At 43.6% G+C, this 16,739-nt stretch overlaps 3 protein-coding genes across 4 annotated transcripts; 2 read left to right on the top strand and 1 right to left on the bottom strand.

The window, feature by feature from the left end:
• Nucleotides 1-251: 251 nt before the first annotated feature.
• On the top strand, nt 252-1,498 carry LOC108107424 (programmed cell death protein 2). The gene is made up of 3 exons (XM_017214954.2): nt 252-582; nt 645-729; nt 787-1,498. Exons 1-3 carry the CDS (start codon nt 314-316, stop codon nt 1,474-1,476), a joined length of 1,044 nt encoding a protein of 347 aa, XP_017070443.1. The 5' UTR covers nt 252-313; the 3' UTR covers nt 1,477-1,498.
• On the bottom strand, nt 1,485-4,310 carry LOC108107423 (N-alpha-acetyltransferase 35, NatC auxiliary subunit homolog). Its single transcript, XM_017214952.2, has 6 exons — nt 4,144-4,310; nt 3,693-4,065; nt 3,068-3,635; nt 2,825-3,006; nt 1,733-2,770; nt 1,485-1,673 (listed from the first exon to the last, which is right to left on the bottom strand). Exons 1-6 carry the CDS (start codon nt 4,152-4,154, stop codon nt 1,533-1,535), a joined length of 2,313 nt encoding a protein of 770 aa, XP_017070441.2. The 5' UTR covers nt 4,155-4,310; the 3' UTR covers nt 1,485-1,532.
• A 1,409-nt stretch (nt 4,311-5,719) lies between these two features.
• On the top strand, nt 5,720-16,738 carry LOC108107403 (dopamine N-acetyltransferase). Of its 2 annotated transcripts, none has more exons than XM_017214925.2 (4): nt 5,720-6,057; nt 14,773-14,958; nt 15,869-16,021; nt 16,094-16,738. In XM_017214925.2, exons 2-4 carry the CDS (start codon nt 14,812-14,814, stop codon nt 16,526-16,528), a joined length of 735 nt encoding a protein of 244 aa, XP_017070414.1. In that variant the 5' UTR covers nt 5,720-6,057; nt 14,773-14,811; the 3' UTR covers nt 16,529-16,738. The 2 variants fall into 2 exon arrangements, with proteins under 2 accessions (XP_017070414.1, XP_017070412.1); XM_017214923.2 differs by lacking the exon at nt 5,720-6,057 and adding an exon at nt 13,205-13,765.
• Nucleotide 16,739: the final 1 nt, after the last annotated feature.

Raw genomic sequence — 16,739 nt, 5'->3', positions numbered from 1 at the left:
AGTGGCGTAGGAAGAAGGGGATCAGATACTTTTTAAAGCTCTTGCTGATAATCAACATTAAGAACTGTGATTTATTTCAAAACATAAAAGAAAAACTAACTTTGCCATTATCGAGGTACTCAATCCCAAAGTAAGCTTTAATAAAAAATTGAGGAAAAATCAAGAACCTTGCTCTAAAATACTAAATCCCCAGACTCTCTAAATATATTTACATTGGTATTTTTTGACATATTTTGGCGGCCCATCTGCAGCCATACTAACACGAGTGCCTTTCCATTGTAATTGTCTCTAGGCAAAACTCAAAAAACAGGAAATGGAAATTGATCTGGGATTTGCGGAGAAGTCAGACGATTCTGCCTGGCTGACTAACCGCTACTTTCCCAGCAAATTAGGTGGCCAACCCGCCTGGCTGGAATTGGAGGCTTTGCCGCCTACGTCACAGTTGCAGTGCAGCAAGTGCCAGTCGTTTAAGTCCTTCCTGGTCCAGCTATATGCCCCATTCGACGATGATTTTAACTTCCACCGATCGATTTATGTGTTCTTGTGCCGAAATCCCGAGTGCCAAAAGGCCCAGAGTGCGGGGTAACCCTGTTTAGCTGTTCTGATGGGGTAGATCTACATTCTAACATTTCCTGTATTTTCAGTAATTTCACAGTGCTGAGGTCTCAGTTGCCCCGAAAGAACAAGTTCTTCTCTGAGGAGGAGCCGAGCGATGTGGGAGATCCTTTGGTAAGGAGGTCAATCATGTACTCTTAGTTTCCCCTTACATCTAATACAATATTTCAGCCAGCCGTTCCATGCCTCAAGAAATTATGCGCCGCCTGCGGTTGTTATGCACCTCATGCCTGCAGCAAATGTAAAGCCATCCACTATTGCTCCTCGGAACACCAGAGAGCCCACTGGGCACAGCACAAGCTTAGCTGTGGAACACCAGGCGGATCCACAGCTCAGCATTTAACACAAATTGTATTTCCGGAGTACGAAATTGTTATGGACAGCAATCCTATAGAATCTGGCGATGATAATAAAGATGACGAGGCTCGTTTGGCCGAGTTCCAAGAGATGGAGGCCAGTGGTCAGACGGGCGACCTCAGTAATGTTTCCGAAGCGGAGATGGACAAGTACTTTGGAAATACAACGGCCGACGATGACAAGACCTTCCGTCAGTTTAAAAAGCAAACGGCAGCTGAACCGGATCAGATTGTGCGATACAAACGCGGTGGTCAGCCCGTTTGGATTACAAACATCGCTAAAACCGTGGAAGATCAACTAAAGCAGCTGCCTAACTGCACCGTTTGCGGAGGCTCTCGTCAATTTGAGTTCCAGATCATGCCGCAGACGCTGACTCTGCTTAAAGACGACAGCCTCGACTGGGGCGTTCTGGCGGTCTACACTTGCGCAAAGAGCTGCCCCATTGAAGGCTATGTGGAGGAGCTGCTTATCAAGCAGGACATTGTGGCGGAGATTGAGAGTTGACATTAAAATGCATACATATAAATTTTATTGTTGTCAATTACGGAACACATGAACATCTATTTTAGCTTGATGATGGGGAAGTAGCTATGTTTCGAGAAGTCAAACTCTGGCTGGCGCTTCAATTCCTTCTGATGACCGCGGGCCAGTACATTCATTACAACAAAGTTTGTTCGTGCTATTTGCAGGAGATCCAGTATCTGAAGGAAAAGAAACTCCTCTTAATCCACCTCCATTAGATCTGAAACTCTTAACTTACCTCCTGATCGGGATTCTGAATGCTCTCAAGGACATTGCGCGCCTGGTCAAATTGCTTGGCCGCATTGGTGTATAGATCCTCTACGCTGTGGCGCATCATGTGCTCCCTAATTTTTTTGAACTCTGCGTACGAGACTGGTGGCGGACTGGTAAGTGTTGCGAAGGGTACGAAGCGCCGATTGTAGCGAATTTCCTCGTTGTCGAACTTGGACAGCGGCAGGCGCACTCGTCCATCTTTGGTCAAAGCTCCCATTGCCTTATACATTCCGCCGCAGAGGCTGAGCAGGGCGTGGTAGAAGACGATCTCTGCAGGGTAGGGCCGCTGTTGTTTTTTGTTTTTTTTCGGCTTTGCCGCCTTGCGGTTCTTTGCCGCTCCGCTGCCGCCCGATTGAATCTTACTTTGGTGCTCGGCGTACTCCTCCTGGGCCCGCAGGATGTTCTCTGTGCGTGTCAAAGCGGAGACTAGGAAGCCAATTAGGAACTCGTACGGGTACCAGTAGATATAGAGGAACTCATGCACAGCATAAAGTTCTAGTTCGAAGCCAGACATCAGGAAGATCAGCATTGCACGAAAACAGTTGTACAGTACCCAGGTGGAGAAGTGGGTGCTGTGCTTCAGGGCGGTGGCCAATGGCTCGTTCCCCTCCATAGCCCGTTCATTAGCCAGTTGGTTCATCATCGAATCCAGTCGCGCCGCATCCACTTGTATGGTGTCGAAGTTCTCTATTAGTCGTGCCAGTTTATCTCGCTGCCGGGCGCGATTAAATCCGCAAATGCGAATGAACTGTGTAAAGGTGTTCATGTTGATGCAGTAACGGAAAAAGTTATCTAGGTGTTGCTGAACTTTTGGATCTGCTGCTACTGGATGCTTAGTATTCAACACGGGCGGAGAGTTAAATATTTGAACAGAGTGGCGCAGGAACTGCTTCATGGGAAGCTTTCCATGGGCCATTCGCATGTTGGCGCTAAACAGATTCTGCAACACGCTTCTGGACAGGATGCACTGGCCTGACTTTTTACTGTACTCGATGAAAAAGTTCTGCAAAAGAATTCAGTTACTATTTTCATAATCGTCAGTGAAAATGTGACTCACCAGAGCCGAATAGTAGTCTTTGTACTTGATGACTTTGCAGGCGTACTTGAATCGCGAAATCATTTCCTCCAGGAACTGATAGCTGGCCGCCCGATCCCTGATCTTGATGCTACGTGGAAAAGCAGGCGGTTGACTACGGTCGTGGATTCGGGGTGAAAAGCCCATTGGATTCGGTGCTTCAGCTGTGGTGGTGTTGAACAGGCGATTAATGTATATAAAAGTAAATTATATCTGATTACTTACATCCCTTTTCGGGTTGCGTGCCAAGATCCAGGGTATTTCTTATTCCCGGCAGCATCTCAGAAGCAGCAAGCAGGATTTTGTAGATGTCGACCTTGTCATCGACGGCGTCATTGCTAGCCATCTGCTCCACGTGATATATAACCTGAAAAAGGTGGCGCATAAAACGCAGCCGATGAACCACAGCCATCCAGTCTTCCGTTGCCGACAACTTCTTGCACTTGCGCACCAGTTCGTCCTCTGCCTCCTTTAGTGATGCAAAAACAGCAGCCGGCTGGGCCTTCTCTGCGGCCAGAAGAGCGGAATTTCCGTACAGTTGGAAGTCCTCCTCTTCGTTAACAGCGGCCACGGCAATTATGTTCTTAATGACCACGATGAGATTACGCACGGCAGTGCAAAAGACGCGTAGCGCCTTATCCTTAATCTGCGAGGGAGCATGCAGGTAAAGACAGGTGAAGAGCACCTGGTCCATGGAGTTGCCCTCCAGCCAGGATACCAGACATGAAAACAAAGCATCATAGATGCCAATCAGTTCGGCGGCCGTGAGATCGTCCAGTTTGATGGCCCCTGTCTAGAATGTGTGAAGGATTACAAAGTTGAACTTGAAAAAAAGCAAGGCATGTCCCACCGCTATGGCAGCCTCAAAAGAGGGCGGCGGCAGGTCCAGTTTGTCGAAGCCCATTCCCACGTCCATTTTCGGGTCCATGATCTCTATGGCAGACATGGCCTCAAAAAGACCAAATAACATATCCTGGGCCAGTTCGCCAGGCTGTAGCTCCGCACAGGCGTCGTGGAATTCCCTGGTGACGTCCACCCAGCCGTGCATAGGATACTGGGTGATGTCCTCGGCGGCACCGCCGCTCCGCATGGTGCGTTGCACCTCCGGATCCAGGAATCCGCACTCGCTCACGCTCCACTCGTCTTGCTCCGAACTACTGGCCAGAGCAGCTGCCGCCGCGGCTGCAGTGGCGGCCTGGAAGTCCGGAGGCTCCGCAACACTTCTGTGGATATATATAGATGGTTATACTCTATGTAGATACACCTGGCCTGGGGGCTTTTGCCGGTTGGATGTAGCTCACCTTCCGTTCATGGTGCTCGGTTCTTCCCTTCCCTGCAAATTTTACGTCTTTATATATTCTTCAGGACAGACCGTCAACCTGTGGCTCAATGTGCCACAAATTTTCTTTTATTTTATTATTTTTAAAAAGTTATTCTTCAGTGTGACCAAATCTAAAACTGAACGGCCATCCATGCCTTTATGTTGCAAATATACTGAAAAAAAGATTTTTTTATATGCTTTAATACTTTTAAAATATTAAACATTCATATTAAACTGGATTCGGTACATTTTCCCGCCAAGTTTCTAACTATTTCGCAGCCCTACTGAAATTAACAGTATACTATTATTTCAAAAAGATAAAACGTTACGTTTAAACCAAAAGCCGATTTAGGATTACTCAGTTTATTAAGTTTTATTAAAAGGATTACTGTATTTGAAACTGGCAACAAATACTTATTAAACCTAAGTTACGAAAACTAATCAAATTGCAACATGAAGCGTTTCTAGATCTTAAGAGCGTCGAGCCGTTAAAATATTATAAAGCTTTAATGCTGAGTCAGGAGATAATGGAAATAATCAGGAAAAGTGTAGTTCATTGGACTGGCGGGTGGCTCATTAACTAAACGAAATGACTGAAACTGCAACCCGGCGTTTTCTAACAGCCACACGACCGTCTAGACCCAAGCAGAAAAGTTCCGCAGTTGGCAAAAGACGTACCGGTGTCGAGCTTTTTTTTGTTAAAAACTCGCAATTTTATGTTCGCCTTGATTAGTCTTAAAATAAAAACTGAAATGCCTTGAAGCGAGAATTCAACTATCTTATCAGGCTCATTTGTGACCGCTGTTATCGGAGGCTGAAAAGCTCGCTCGCGCGCTTTCACTCCGGAATTCCACTCTGAATTACGAGTATCTAGGCGCCCGCCCCACGGATTTTGGGGTTGTCCACCCACCCGAGTGTTACAAGTATCCAAATTGCGAGTGGAAACAGAACTCGAGGGGTTGGATTGGTTTGTTTACCACGGAGGCCCCACTTTCACTCGCTGGCTCTCCCCAAATCGTTATCTTTCTCTCCCTCGGCTCCCAAATCTCTCTTCTTAGTCGCGTTTTAATCAGTTCACTCATGTAAACCGTAAGTTATAATATTCGCAATAACAGTGGTTCGATTCGAATAAATGTCAGACATGTTTTGTATATAAATATTATGTTTAAAAAAAATAAGACAAAATTCCATAAATACGCCAACCTTCACGCTACATGATTTATTTTTAAATTTTTTGAGCAGATAACATAAGCTTTACTTAAATTTCTGTTAATTAAAGCGCCTTGGAGGTATGCAATAGAGAAGTTTTGTATAGACTGAATGAAAGATTTCAAGATCTTTCAAAGGATTTAAATCCGTATTTCTCCATTAAACACACCGTTGAATTTACTATGTCCGCTGTTGGCATTGAGTGCTCTGCAGAGAGAACTTTGGACACCAAGGAACTGAATCCCACTCAATGAATGAGCAGAACAGATTGGGAGAGAGATTGGGATTGGAAGCGACTGAGTTTTTGAGTTCGACCGGCGAACTATTTAAGCAACGCTCATTTGCTCATTGCATTTCAAAGTGTTTTCGTTTGCCATTAAAAAATAACACGAAAACATCGCTGACTAAGAAGCCGTCGGCCCTAAAATCACGACAAGCATTTTGGTTTTCCCACAAAAATATTTTTTTTATAATTTTCGAATACGTATAAGTTCCGCAAGCTTGTAAAGGCTTTATTTGTTTGAAAAACGTGCTAACGGTTCATTTGGTCGGGCGAATCGGAACGAATCGGGCGGAAATCTTCAACATCCAACATAAGTTTCGACGGTCTGCAGCAAATAACCCCACACACTTCCAAATCAAAGGAGGCGGCGTATTAGGCCCCACTTATTAGCCAATTTCACGCGTAAGTTGTCGACGAAAATACATTTTTATTTTTGCCTTTAACTATAGAAACCCGCGTTGACATTTACTTTGCCGCCAAATGTTTTCCATTTCAAGTTCGTTGAGAATAAAGCACGAAAATCTCTCTATAAACTATATATATTTGTCGGACATCGGTCCGTAGTGTTTCCCAACGGCACACACGTCCTAATTAAATGTGAACAGCGAAAACTTAAGCGCCCAAGACGCGACTTTTTGGCAAGCTACCAAATCAAATAAATGAAATTGACGAACAATATGAAAACAAATGTTTACGTTAGCTTGTTCGGATTTAAATATATTTGTTAATGAAACGGAGGGTTTACGATTTACAAGAAAAGGCCCCCTACATATTCTTCATTTTTCCCGCATTTTCTATTCCTAATGTCGTATTTTAAAGATAATATTAAATTTTAATCTGTAGAATGAGTGCCTGACAAGGCATAAATTGTGTTTGAAGTGCTGGCAGCTCAGATAAGATACTTTCCTTATCGCGCAAAACAAACATACTTATCAAATTCAGCAATACTTTCGAGTAATATTTGGTAGGGATGGTCTGTTTTCCACATCGATCCAAGAGTATGTTTGTTACTCAACCCGTTGTCAAGGCAAAGCGCTCGTTGGTTTTCCATTGCTGACCAGAGGGCATGACAATTGACCAAATTTAATCGTGGCCCACACGCACGAACAACCTGCCAATAACAAGCAGACAAATAAAAGCCAGGAAACTGCACACGGGCAATGAAAATCACAGTCCTCGGGCAGTAGGAAAAAGCAAATATGTGGAAAACAACTTCTTTCCCCGACCCCTGAACCACACACAGGGCTTACACACAGTGCCATGTGTATCCTATTTATTTCAATTGATTTGGGGGCAACGTTGCGTATGAGCAACGCCGCTGGTTGGAAAAAGGAGGAATATAACAGAAATTCCTGGCATCGGGCAACAGGATTCTGGCAGGCTCCTCCACCCCCTCATTCTCTTTCGAACTTTCGACTTTTATACAGTATTTTGTATCGATTTGATTGGAAATGAAATCCATTTGATGCTCCTGCCGTGCGGGCTTTGTGGCTTTTTAATACGCTCCAATAAAGCTGACTGTACGCTTTGGACGCCTGAGTTGATCCAAGCCTTAGCCCACTTAATTGGATTTATAAACAGGCAAACTTCGATAACTGGTACTTTCATTAATATATAGGCGATCTATGTCTCAACAAAATGTATGTTAGTCAGGCTGGTCTGTAGATGACCCTGCCAGACAAACAACCAAAGAGTAAAATGCGGGAAACTCCGACCAAAGGATTTGTTACAACACAGATTTCCGTTGGCTTACTGCACTGAAGGCCGGGCAAAGTTTCCTGTTTTCCCTTTCTCTTCTTTTGTGCTCACTAGTTGAGTTATGGAGGGTCGTTTCTCATTCAATTAAATAAATGAAAGTGCATGAATATTTCAGGTCCAGACCCATTCAGAACGTTCATTAAGTCCGTAAAGCCCTTGCCAATTAGTCAAAGCTCTTTAAGAGCCAACCAATTAAGCTAAAATGTTTGTTGCCTCTTCAACCAGAGTTGATTCCCCAAATCAACGCGGAAAAGCACAACCCATCCCCGGACTTGCTTTAAAGGACCCTCAGCCAAACAATAACAATGAAAACACATCAAAATCAATCTGTCAACAAAAGTCGAGCAAAGTGCTGACAACAGAGACGCCGCCCCGGGAAAACTGACAAAGCGTCCTGACTACGTGCCACACAAAAACCTTTTCACGATGATTACGTTGTGAAGGAGCACAGGACCCTCAAGTCTCTGAAGTATTTAAAACGCCCTTCAGTCTCTCGGCACTCCCAGTCGCAGTCGCAGTCCTAGACTCAGTCCCAATCCCAATCCCAATCCCATTACCCTCCTCAGTCGTGGATGTCGTTTTATTACAAGAGGAAAGACAAACAGCAAAATGGCGCCAACATTGTCAGAGTGTCAGCTTGTTGCCGTTGTTGCCTCCGAGTTTGCCGCTTCTGTTGCTCTAGGCAGTCGAGCGGGAAAGGCCATAATGAGGATGCTGCTGGTCCTGCAGGATGATCACAGCGGGGATGATGATGATGATGGCGCCTGTGCACTGGTGCACAGCCTTCGTTTGGCTTCCTGCCAGCAATTTGCGCTGCCGTACGTTATTGGTGCACATAGCGAAATCATAGGACTGTATAGATAACTCTACCAAATTCTGCAATAAATTATAGGAATTATATAGAAATGTGGAAGAGCTAGTGCCTCTTGAATAACTTTTTTTAGCCCGTCAGAGTTCCATATTAGAAGTACTCTGCTATCAATAGTAGATAAGCGAATCAAGTACCCTGTTATGTAACAATCAATAGCTTGGTTACCCAGAAATAAAAAATTGATAGGCGAAGTACATTTAATGAACCACTGTTTTGCAGTGTTTTTTCGGCAGGGCGCACACGGCGAATGCGCAATGTGTCGTTGTCATTGCATCCGTTGCCTTGTTGAAAAAAAGGAAAGGGGTGTAGAAAGGACTGATGGCAGGAATGCGAATGCATGTGCCAGCCAGATTAGAGAATGCCCGAGTTTATTGTTCACTGTTGCTTGCAACAAAAGCAAATCCTCCCGATCCCCTCTCCTGGCCTTTTGTGTCCTGCCAGATGGCTGAAATTATCTGCAGCCTGGCAGGGATTTTGCATTTCAATGGTAACTAGCCCAGATTGAATTGGCTGGGCATGTGGATAGGGATTCAGCAATCCCTCTTCGCTATGGCCAGGACAAAAAAGCAAGGAAAATGGAAATTCAGAACGAGCAAATTGTCGGGCCTGTGATGAATTTAAATGAAGTTTTCAGTTGAAATGAGGAAAATGCAATTTACAACTTAAATGGGTAATTTGCAGATGAAACTTAGTTGGGGTGCTCGCTCCCACATGAAACAGAATGCATTGCATATACGGCATATCCGATGTTAAATTAAACTGGCAATTTCCATGGAATTGAAATGCCCACTGGCCTCTGCTCAAACAGCCCCAAATGGCACTCGAAGTGGTGGTGTAAATAACCTGATAAACGACTCAGTTCGTTTCCGTTTCACTCGCTCAAACAATTGTGTTTGCCACTCGTGCACTTTGTGGAGATAAGAGCAGATTAATTCTAATGTGTTTAGAATGCAACATTATTCCACCCAAGAAGCGGATTTAAATGCTTGCTAACGAATGAACGACTTGTATATACTTCGCGATTGGGTAAAGCCCTGAAAGTATGCCTTAAATAAAGAAGATATAAAACCAGATCCAGGTTATTCCAATAAAGTTGTAGAACGAGTTCTATACATATGTTACAATGTCTCCTACAATTGATTTTAATAACAGTTTTTAAAATGTAAAACATGCCTCGCAAACTTCACAGCAAGAAACATGAAAATGCTAATGTCTATAAATATGTTATATATTATTATTTCTTGTTGATTTTCCTACTAAAATATTCTTGAAAATGAGAGATTTGAGAATATTCTACCTTTAAAACAAGACAACCTGAAGTCGCGCATGCCCCTTGAGGGTATGGTATAATAGATTTAATAAGACTTTGAACCACCCACTAACTCGAGTCCCGACAGACAGACAACCGGAGCTACTGGCAGAGACTTTGGCAATGGAGTGGCGACTAGGAAAGTGGGTGGTGGGTAGGTGAGTTTGGCGGCTTTAGAACTTTATTAAGCTGATTCAAACTTTCAATGCCTGGGGCCTCTCCTCAGCGCCCTGCCCCACCAGCTGCACCCATTGCACTTGCATATCGGATGTGGGCTTTCGATTTCAAGTCACGTTCTGGCCGAAGTTGTCCAGCTCCGAGCTCCACACTCCGGACTTTGACCGTGGGCCATTTGTCCAAGCCGGCCAGTAGAAATTCAATTCCGGCTTGTGGCAACTGTCGGAAAAGCTGGTGACAAAACTGCCAAGTTTATGGCCCAAACACCCAAACTGTTTCTCAAATGAATTTGCACCGATCCCAAAGCCCCTCGTTCATAGAACAATTCGAATGATTTATGGCGAATGCAAATGAAAAGTTGTAATTTATATGACAGCACCAACTAATTGTGGGTCTGTCACAGTTCCGTCCCGCAGGTGAAACATACCGATTCTGGGAATATTTGCATATTCAAAGCGATTCTTACACGTGTAAGTACAATATTATATTTAATCTGGAACAGTCGAGATAGGAATTACCTTTGCTATATTCTTTACAAACTTCGGATTCAACATTCAATTTTATTTGAGGATTTAAATAAATATTAAACCTATCTCCGTTGCATTTTATTAAGATGTGGGGTATAAGCCACGGGCAGACTTTGATATATCCACTCGTTTGCATTGGTTAGTTAGCATATTAATTAACAGGAGGCCGCCCACTCAAGACATCAAGTCTTAATCTGCCAGCCGTAACAAAGTATATATATAAAATAAGTAATTGTACAATTAATGCTTGGGCAATCTAATAATATTGATAAATGACCCGACTGCTGACACCTGGTGTGATTTGCATGCGGCCTTGATATGAACGGGTCTTACTAAACTATTTAACTAGTCGAACTGTATGTAGATCTTCGGGAAAGTTTCTTCAAATTGGCTACAGATCATGTGATAAGATTGCAATTGCGATAGAGAAAAAACAGTAAGACATCAAAATGTTTGACTGCATTTCAAGCGTTTAGCAAAACGTTCAATCACTTTGATTGAACTTACAAATTGCCAGCTATCTCGGTGCTCACTTAAACGGCGTTAATGTGATTTTAATTATCCGTATGCAAACAGAATCGCAACGAGGCGATGACGGCGGGCAGTTCAGCACTTTGAAGTCGTTAATCGCGCCAGAATATCACTCATTCGCACTGTGGCTCTACAGTGGGTCCATGAAAGGTGCAACACTGGGAAATATAGAAAACCGGCGATGTCAACCAGTGAGATATAATTAGCATTGTAAATATCAAATTGAATTAAGAGACACACAGTCCTAACAAAAATTCAAATTAGTTGGGATTTTTTAACTAAATCTCCGTTTGTTTTCCATACAACATTTCCACTGCTGTCATTTCCTTTGAGAAATAAGATCTTAGCGAAATCAAAGCAACATTCAACTTAATTACAAAAGCAACACTTCATTCGCTTAAACTTTATTTACTTTCCTGACTGTTAATGAATAATTACCAGGGGCCGGCCAACTATTTAACTTATGCGTATAAATAAGTTATGGTGCCGTAAAACATTTGTAAGTGTCAATTAGTTCGATATCGGTGTGCATAATCCGCAGACCCCACAGAAGGTGCAAACTGGTTTTTGCAACCGTTTGGCAATTTTGGCAGCTCAATAAACTCAAACTTCAGGCGACGATTGAGATCTAAGATTTATTGCGGATCATTAGGAGCATGACGGCGCTAAACGGGCACTGCGAAGGGAATCGAAACTTTGGATTTAGAAGTGCAAGGGGACTGAACTACCTACATATTACGCCGAAAATAGCCACACAAATGTGGGTTCCTTAATTACAGAGCGTATAAGGCTTTACTCAGCCACCGGATATAGAACTCAATGTGGTTACAATACACCCAGAAATTGCACCTGCACCCACCGATGAGGATTGAGTCATCCCGTAAAAAGAAAGGAAATCTTGTCACCGCAGACAATGGAAGGAGGCGCGACTCTGGAGCTCGGAGATAATTTTAGTACTCTACATCTGAGTGGGCCAGATCGGATCGGATGACCAGAAACGAGTTTCCCACAAAAACCAGAATGAGTGAGAGGGCGATCCGATGACTGAAATAATAAATAATGTAAACAAAATTACCCATGAAAAGTTTCCAAGCGATTGTGCATGATAAACAGTTTCGGCGACAATTTGCATTTTTTGTCTGCTAATTGCGAGCCATAAAGCCATAAACATACCGCTTGAATAATCCATAAACAAAATAGTTAAAAAAAACCGCGAGATTTGGCCAGGAAATCCAGTCGAGGCAGTTGATAGTCGCAGATACAGAGATCCCCGCGTTATGGGTGATAATTGACCAGAGAGCGCGCGCCAAATTAAACAAGCTCCACGCCGAAGAATGTAAATATGCCCCGCTGATCCGAAAGATCGGAAAGCGACGCCGATCTGTGGGAGAGACCTCCACAATAGCTGTGTGCTTCTTTCTTTTGTCGCATATTAATTGAGCCAGCGGCGTGCGCTCCGTTTGCCAGTTTGCACGGCAAAATAAGCGACGGCCGCGAGCGGAAAGTAAACAAAATCCGATCGGGATGATCGGCCAGCCCGCCGTAGGAAGATCATTTACGGACGGAATGAAACTCATACGCCTTGTGGTTTCCAATGAGTAAAAGTTTTGGGGGTGTGCCCCATGATCGATTTACATCTAGGGCATTCCAAGTCCGAGCAGCACTCATACGCCCTGTGGGTATGGTTGGGGTGTGTATCTATTCTACATCAATATATTCATCAAATCGAAATATTTTATAAAGTCTAACGTGCAGGGTTTGATGTTGGTCATTAAAGATTTTATTAGCTTTAACAAATTTAGATAATATCAACACTGTTTATGAGTATTTCTAAACTCATGGAAGAGAATGCATGAAGTTTTGATAATGTTAGGATATCCAGTATAATTAAGCAAAGTGTTTAAAATGTAGAGAGTTCTTCCTAGCGAAGAGCTAGGTTAATACAGAGCTCCTCCTTCAGCTGACCACCTGACCAACTGACCTTGATAGTTGGCACATTTAAGCCTCTCAACAGCACTGCACTAATTTCGAACCTGTTTGCCTGTGGCTTTTTGTATTTTTGTTTAAGTCAACGAGAGGAAAATGTCAAGAACCGCTGACCGCAGACCGCAAACATAACGCCCTCCATGTCGGAAGTAGCGGAAGGGAAAGGCCCATCTTGGAAAGTCCAGGAAACGGCTGAAAACTCGATTGGTCTGGAAAGAGAGTGGCAGCCAGTCCACTTGCGTTCCCTCTCTCTCTCTGGCAGAGAAACGCAAGCAAATAGACTGCTATTTAGCCCATATAACCAAACCGATCGACCGCCGGCGGTTGACTTTATCCGGCGCTTCTCGCTTCTCTCAGTCGTGAATAACCTGCCGGCAGTGCGGGGCTCTGTGCTAAGACCGATTCCGATTCCGATTCCGATACCATATATACTCTCTCGCCACGACCCGCTGGGTATATAAAGTGCAAACGGGGCCGATTTCTGGCATTCATTGTTTGTTCGCAGGCAAATCAACTCCTCCGCCAAGGACCAAAGGATCTAGCATCACCCGTTTTTTGCCACTAAATCATTTCATTCATCATTAATCTTGTTCTGACTCCGAATCCGAGTCTCAGGAACTGTATGTGCTTGTGTACTCTACTGTTTATCAAAGCAAAGTAAAATTAAAAGCCAAACAACGCCAAATACAAACAAAGATTCGTCGGCAGCGAAATAAACAAAACATCGCAAAACGTGCGCGCCAACAAAAAACCGAAATAAGGGAAAAATTCGCTATAAATTTTTCCGATTTCCCCCTCTCGCCACCCACAAGAACTGTTTGCCTACGTAGAACAAAAGAAAGCATTTTGCAATAAACAAACCCAGAAAGGCAGCACCGAGTCAACATGGAAGTGCAGAAGCTGCCGGATCAGTCGCTGATATCCAGCATTATACTTGATTCCAGATGTGGGGTAAGTGTGGCTGGAGATCACCACCATCACCCACCACCCACTCCTTGGGTGGCACTGAAAAGCTCTATAAATAACAGTGGGGCATCCAATAATAGATAATAGAGGTCTCGGTTCAACTCTTAAGTGGGAGTAAACAAATTTCAAAGGCCATTTTCCTGGGGGCAAGGCAGCTCATTTTGTAAATTGGCATGTGCGAATTTTCCGAATATTTTCTGGATCGATTTTATGGTCCGTTCCGCGAGTGTGCTTGGCATTTATGGTGCATAAGTTAATGAAACGTGATTTTATATATGGCTGCATATTAATGGTCTACAAGCGCAGTTGTTTTCTGGAAATTCTGGAACTTCATTCTAAAATGTAAATTAATTAGTTGCAAGACCAAAAGAAATCAATCAAATCTTAAATGGGTAGTCTTAAGACTTACGCAAGCAAACCCTCAAATATTTGTAAGACAGCTGTATAAACAATATTGTTCTTTGGCAATATTCATCTTTATTCAGTATTACCTTGTCTATGAACCTATTAAAACTAAATTCAAGCAAGGCTATCAATATAGGCTAGCTTAAGGTATTTATAGTAAAAACAGCCAAAAAGGAAATTAAATCCCATCTCACGACCTTATGACGATAAGTCCTCCTCTCCCGAAAGTCAGCGGCTAAATGTTTTTAGAGAACACTACGACTGCGACCTTAATATCAGTTTTATAATTTACGGCTCCTGTCGGTGGCGTACATGAAAACAAAATTTGAAAAATATTGTCGGTGGAAAATGGAAATGGAAGTGAAATGAAAATGAAAATGCAAGGGGATGGCGACGCGCCGGATCGTCATCCATGTGCTACAAAATATACAAAACAAATTAAAATGCCTTTCATCTAAGAGCCATAAATAATAATGTTTTCTATACGCCGTTCGCCGGTTGCCGTTCCTCCACCTCCACCTCTACCTTCACCCAAAATCTACCCATAATATCTGAACGATTTGTTTTGTCTGCTCCCGCATTTGCAGCTGAACGACTTATATCCGATTGCCCGGCTAACACAGAAAATGGAGGACGCCCTTAGTGTTTCTGGGAAGGCATCAGCATCGCCAGCACCTGCCACCGTTGATAAGGACTGCCCCTACACCATCGAACTGATCCAGCCCGAGGATGCGGAAGCGGTGATAGCCATGCTCAAGACCTTTTTCTTTAAGGTAAGCGCAATTCGAGATTCTCAATTCCCTCCTATATATTGTATTCTAATTGTTGGGGAATTTGAGATTTGCTTGCATATCATTGGGGCCAATCAAGCCGAACACCTGGCTTTCCGATTAGGGAGCTCTGAGTCCATATCTCCCATTATGTCTGCCGAATAATTGGAAATGAAAGGCATCACAAAGGTGAATTTAAATAATGTTCCAGCGAATTTCAATTAACACGACCACGTGCTTATTCGATCGTCTTAATTAGGCTTTAATTCAGCTCGAAAGTCACACACTAAAAGTTGAATTAATTAAGTTATGCGTTGACTAATCTCTGGGATTTCTCCGCCCATTCCCCGGGAATATTTTTTTGGTTCGCCTAAATTGGGAGCAAGGAATTCGGCTGTCGTGAGGTGTCTTGACATGATCCATGTCACGGCTAACTTTCAGCTGGTCTTGCATCACGACTCTTGACGATATGAAACCAATATGCTCGGTTGATCTTGACTTGATCAGGTTCCAGTTCTAGCCGACCAATGAGAATGCTCCCCCTGCAGAGACCAAAGGCCTATTGGGTAATCAAGACCTATATTTATAATGAAAAGTTAGCGCGAGTTAGTATGCATGCCACGCCCCGATTGCCAACGCCGCCTTTCGGCGATAAGGCCAATATGCAAATCGAGTTCCGTTCGCAATTCTCAAACTGTCTCTATAAATTATTAGAAAATCTCGCTAAAGCAAATGCGTGCATAAATCATTGGAATTGCTGATCAATTCCACGATCGTGTCGCGTAATTGCGACGGCAATTTGTTTAGCTCAAAGATTCTCAGATTGATGGCCAATCGGGTTTTCAAATGGATGGTTCATTGTCCAGAAATCAGTAATTCTCTTCTAAATAATTCCATTATACTTCCCTTTCAGGATGAGCCCCTGAACACCTTTCTTGATCTAGGTGAGTGTAAGGAACTGGAGAAGTACTCTCTGAAGCCACTTCCCGATAATTGCTCATACAAGGCGGTCAACAAGAAGGGTGAGATTATAGGTCTATTCCTTAATGGACTAATAAGGCGTCCGGTAAGTTTATGACTATGATCCCTATACTAACCTTTTGTTTGACTTATTCTGTTTTTTTTTTGTCTATGACAGTCCCCCGATGATGTGCCCGAGAAGGCAGCTGATTCCTGCGACCATCCCAAGTTCAAGAAGATCCTCTCGCTGATGGACCATGTTGAGGACAAATTTAACATATTCGACATTTATCCCGACGAGGAGCTGATCCTAGACGGCAAAATCCTGTCGGTGGACACCAACTACCGGGGTCTGGGCATTGCCGGTCGCCTGACGGAGCGAGCGTACGAGTACATGCGGGAGAATGGAATCAATGTGTACCACGTGCTGTGCTCCAGCCACTATTCCGCTCGTGTGATGGAGAAGCTGGGCTTTCACGAAGTTTTCAGCATGCAGTTCGCCGACTACAAACCGCATGGAGAGGTGGTCTTTAAGCCGGCGGCCCCACATGTTGGCATTCAGGTGATGGCCAAGGAAGTGGGCCCCGCGAAGACGGTCCAGACAAAACTGTAGATCATCTGAATTTGGATTTTGTACTATGTGATTCTTTAGTTTGTAGTTCGGTGGCGGGTTCCCGGTAGTGTCTCCACTTTTGATTCAGAGTAGCATAAACAAACAGTACAAGTTACGTATTTATCTAATTTAATTAGCCCGTTGCGACGGTAAACTTAAGTGTTTTGTGTTTAGAACGAGCTCAAAATAAAACAATGTCTTTAAAACCGAT

The sequence above is a fragment of the Drosophila eugracilis genome, unplaced genomic scaffold (assembly GCF_018153835.1).
Source record: "Drosophila eugracilis isolate 14026-0451.02 unplaced genomic scaffold, ASM1815383v1 contig_1765, whole genome shotgun sequence".
Taxonomy (NCBI): Eukaryota; Metazoa; Arthropoda; class Insecta; order Diptera; family Drosophilidae; genus Drosophila; species Drosophila eugracilis.
The sequence above is the reverse complement of the archived record's forward strand: the minus strand, read 5'-3'. Positions and strand labels throughout refer to the sequence as shown.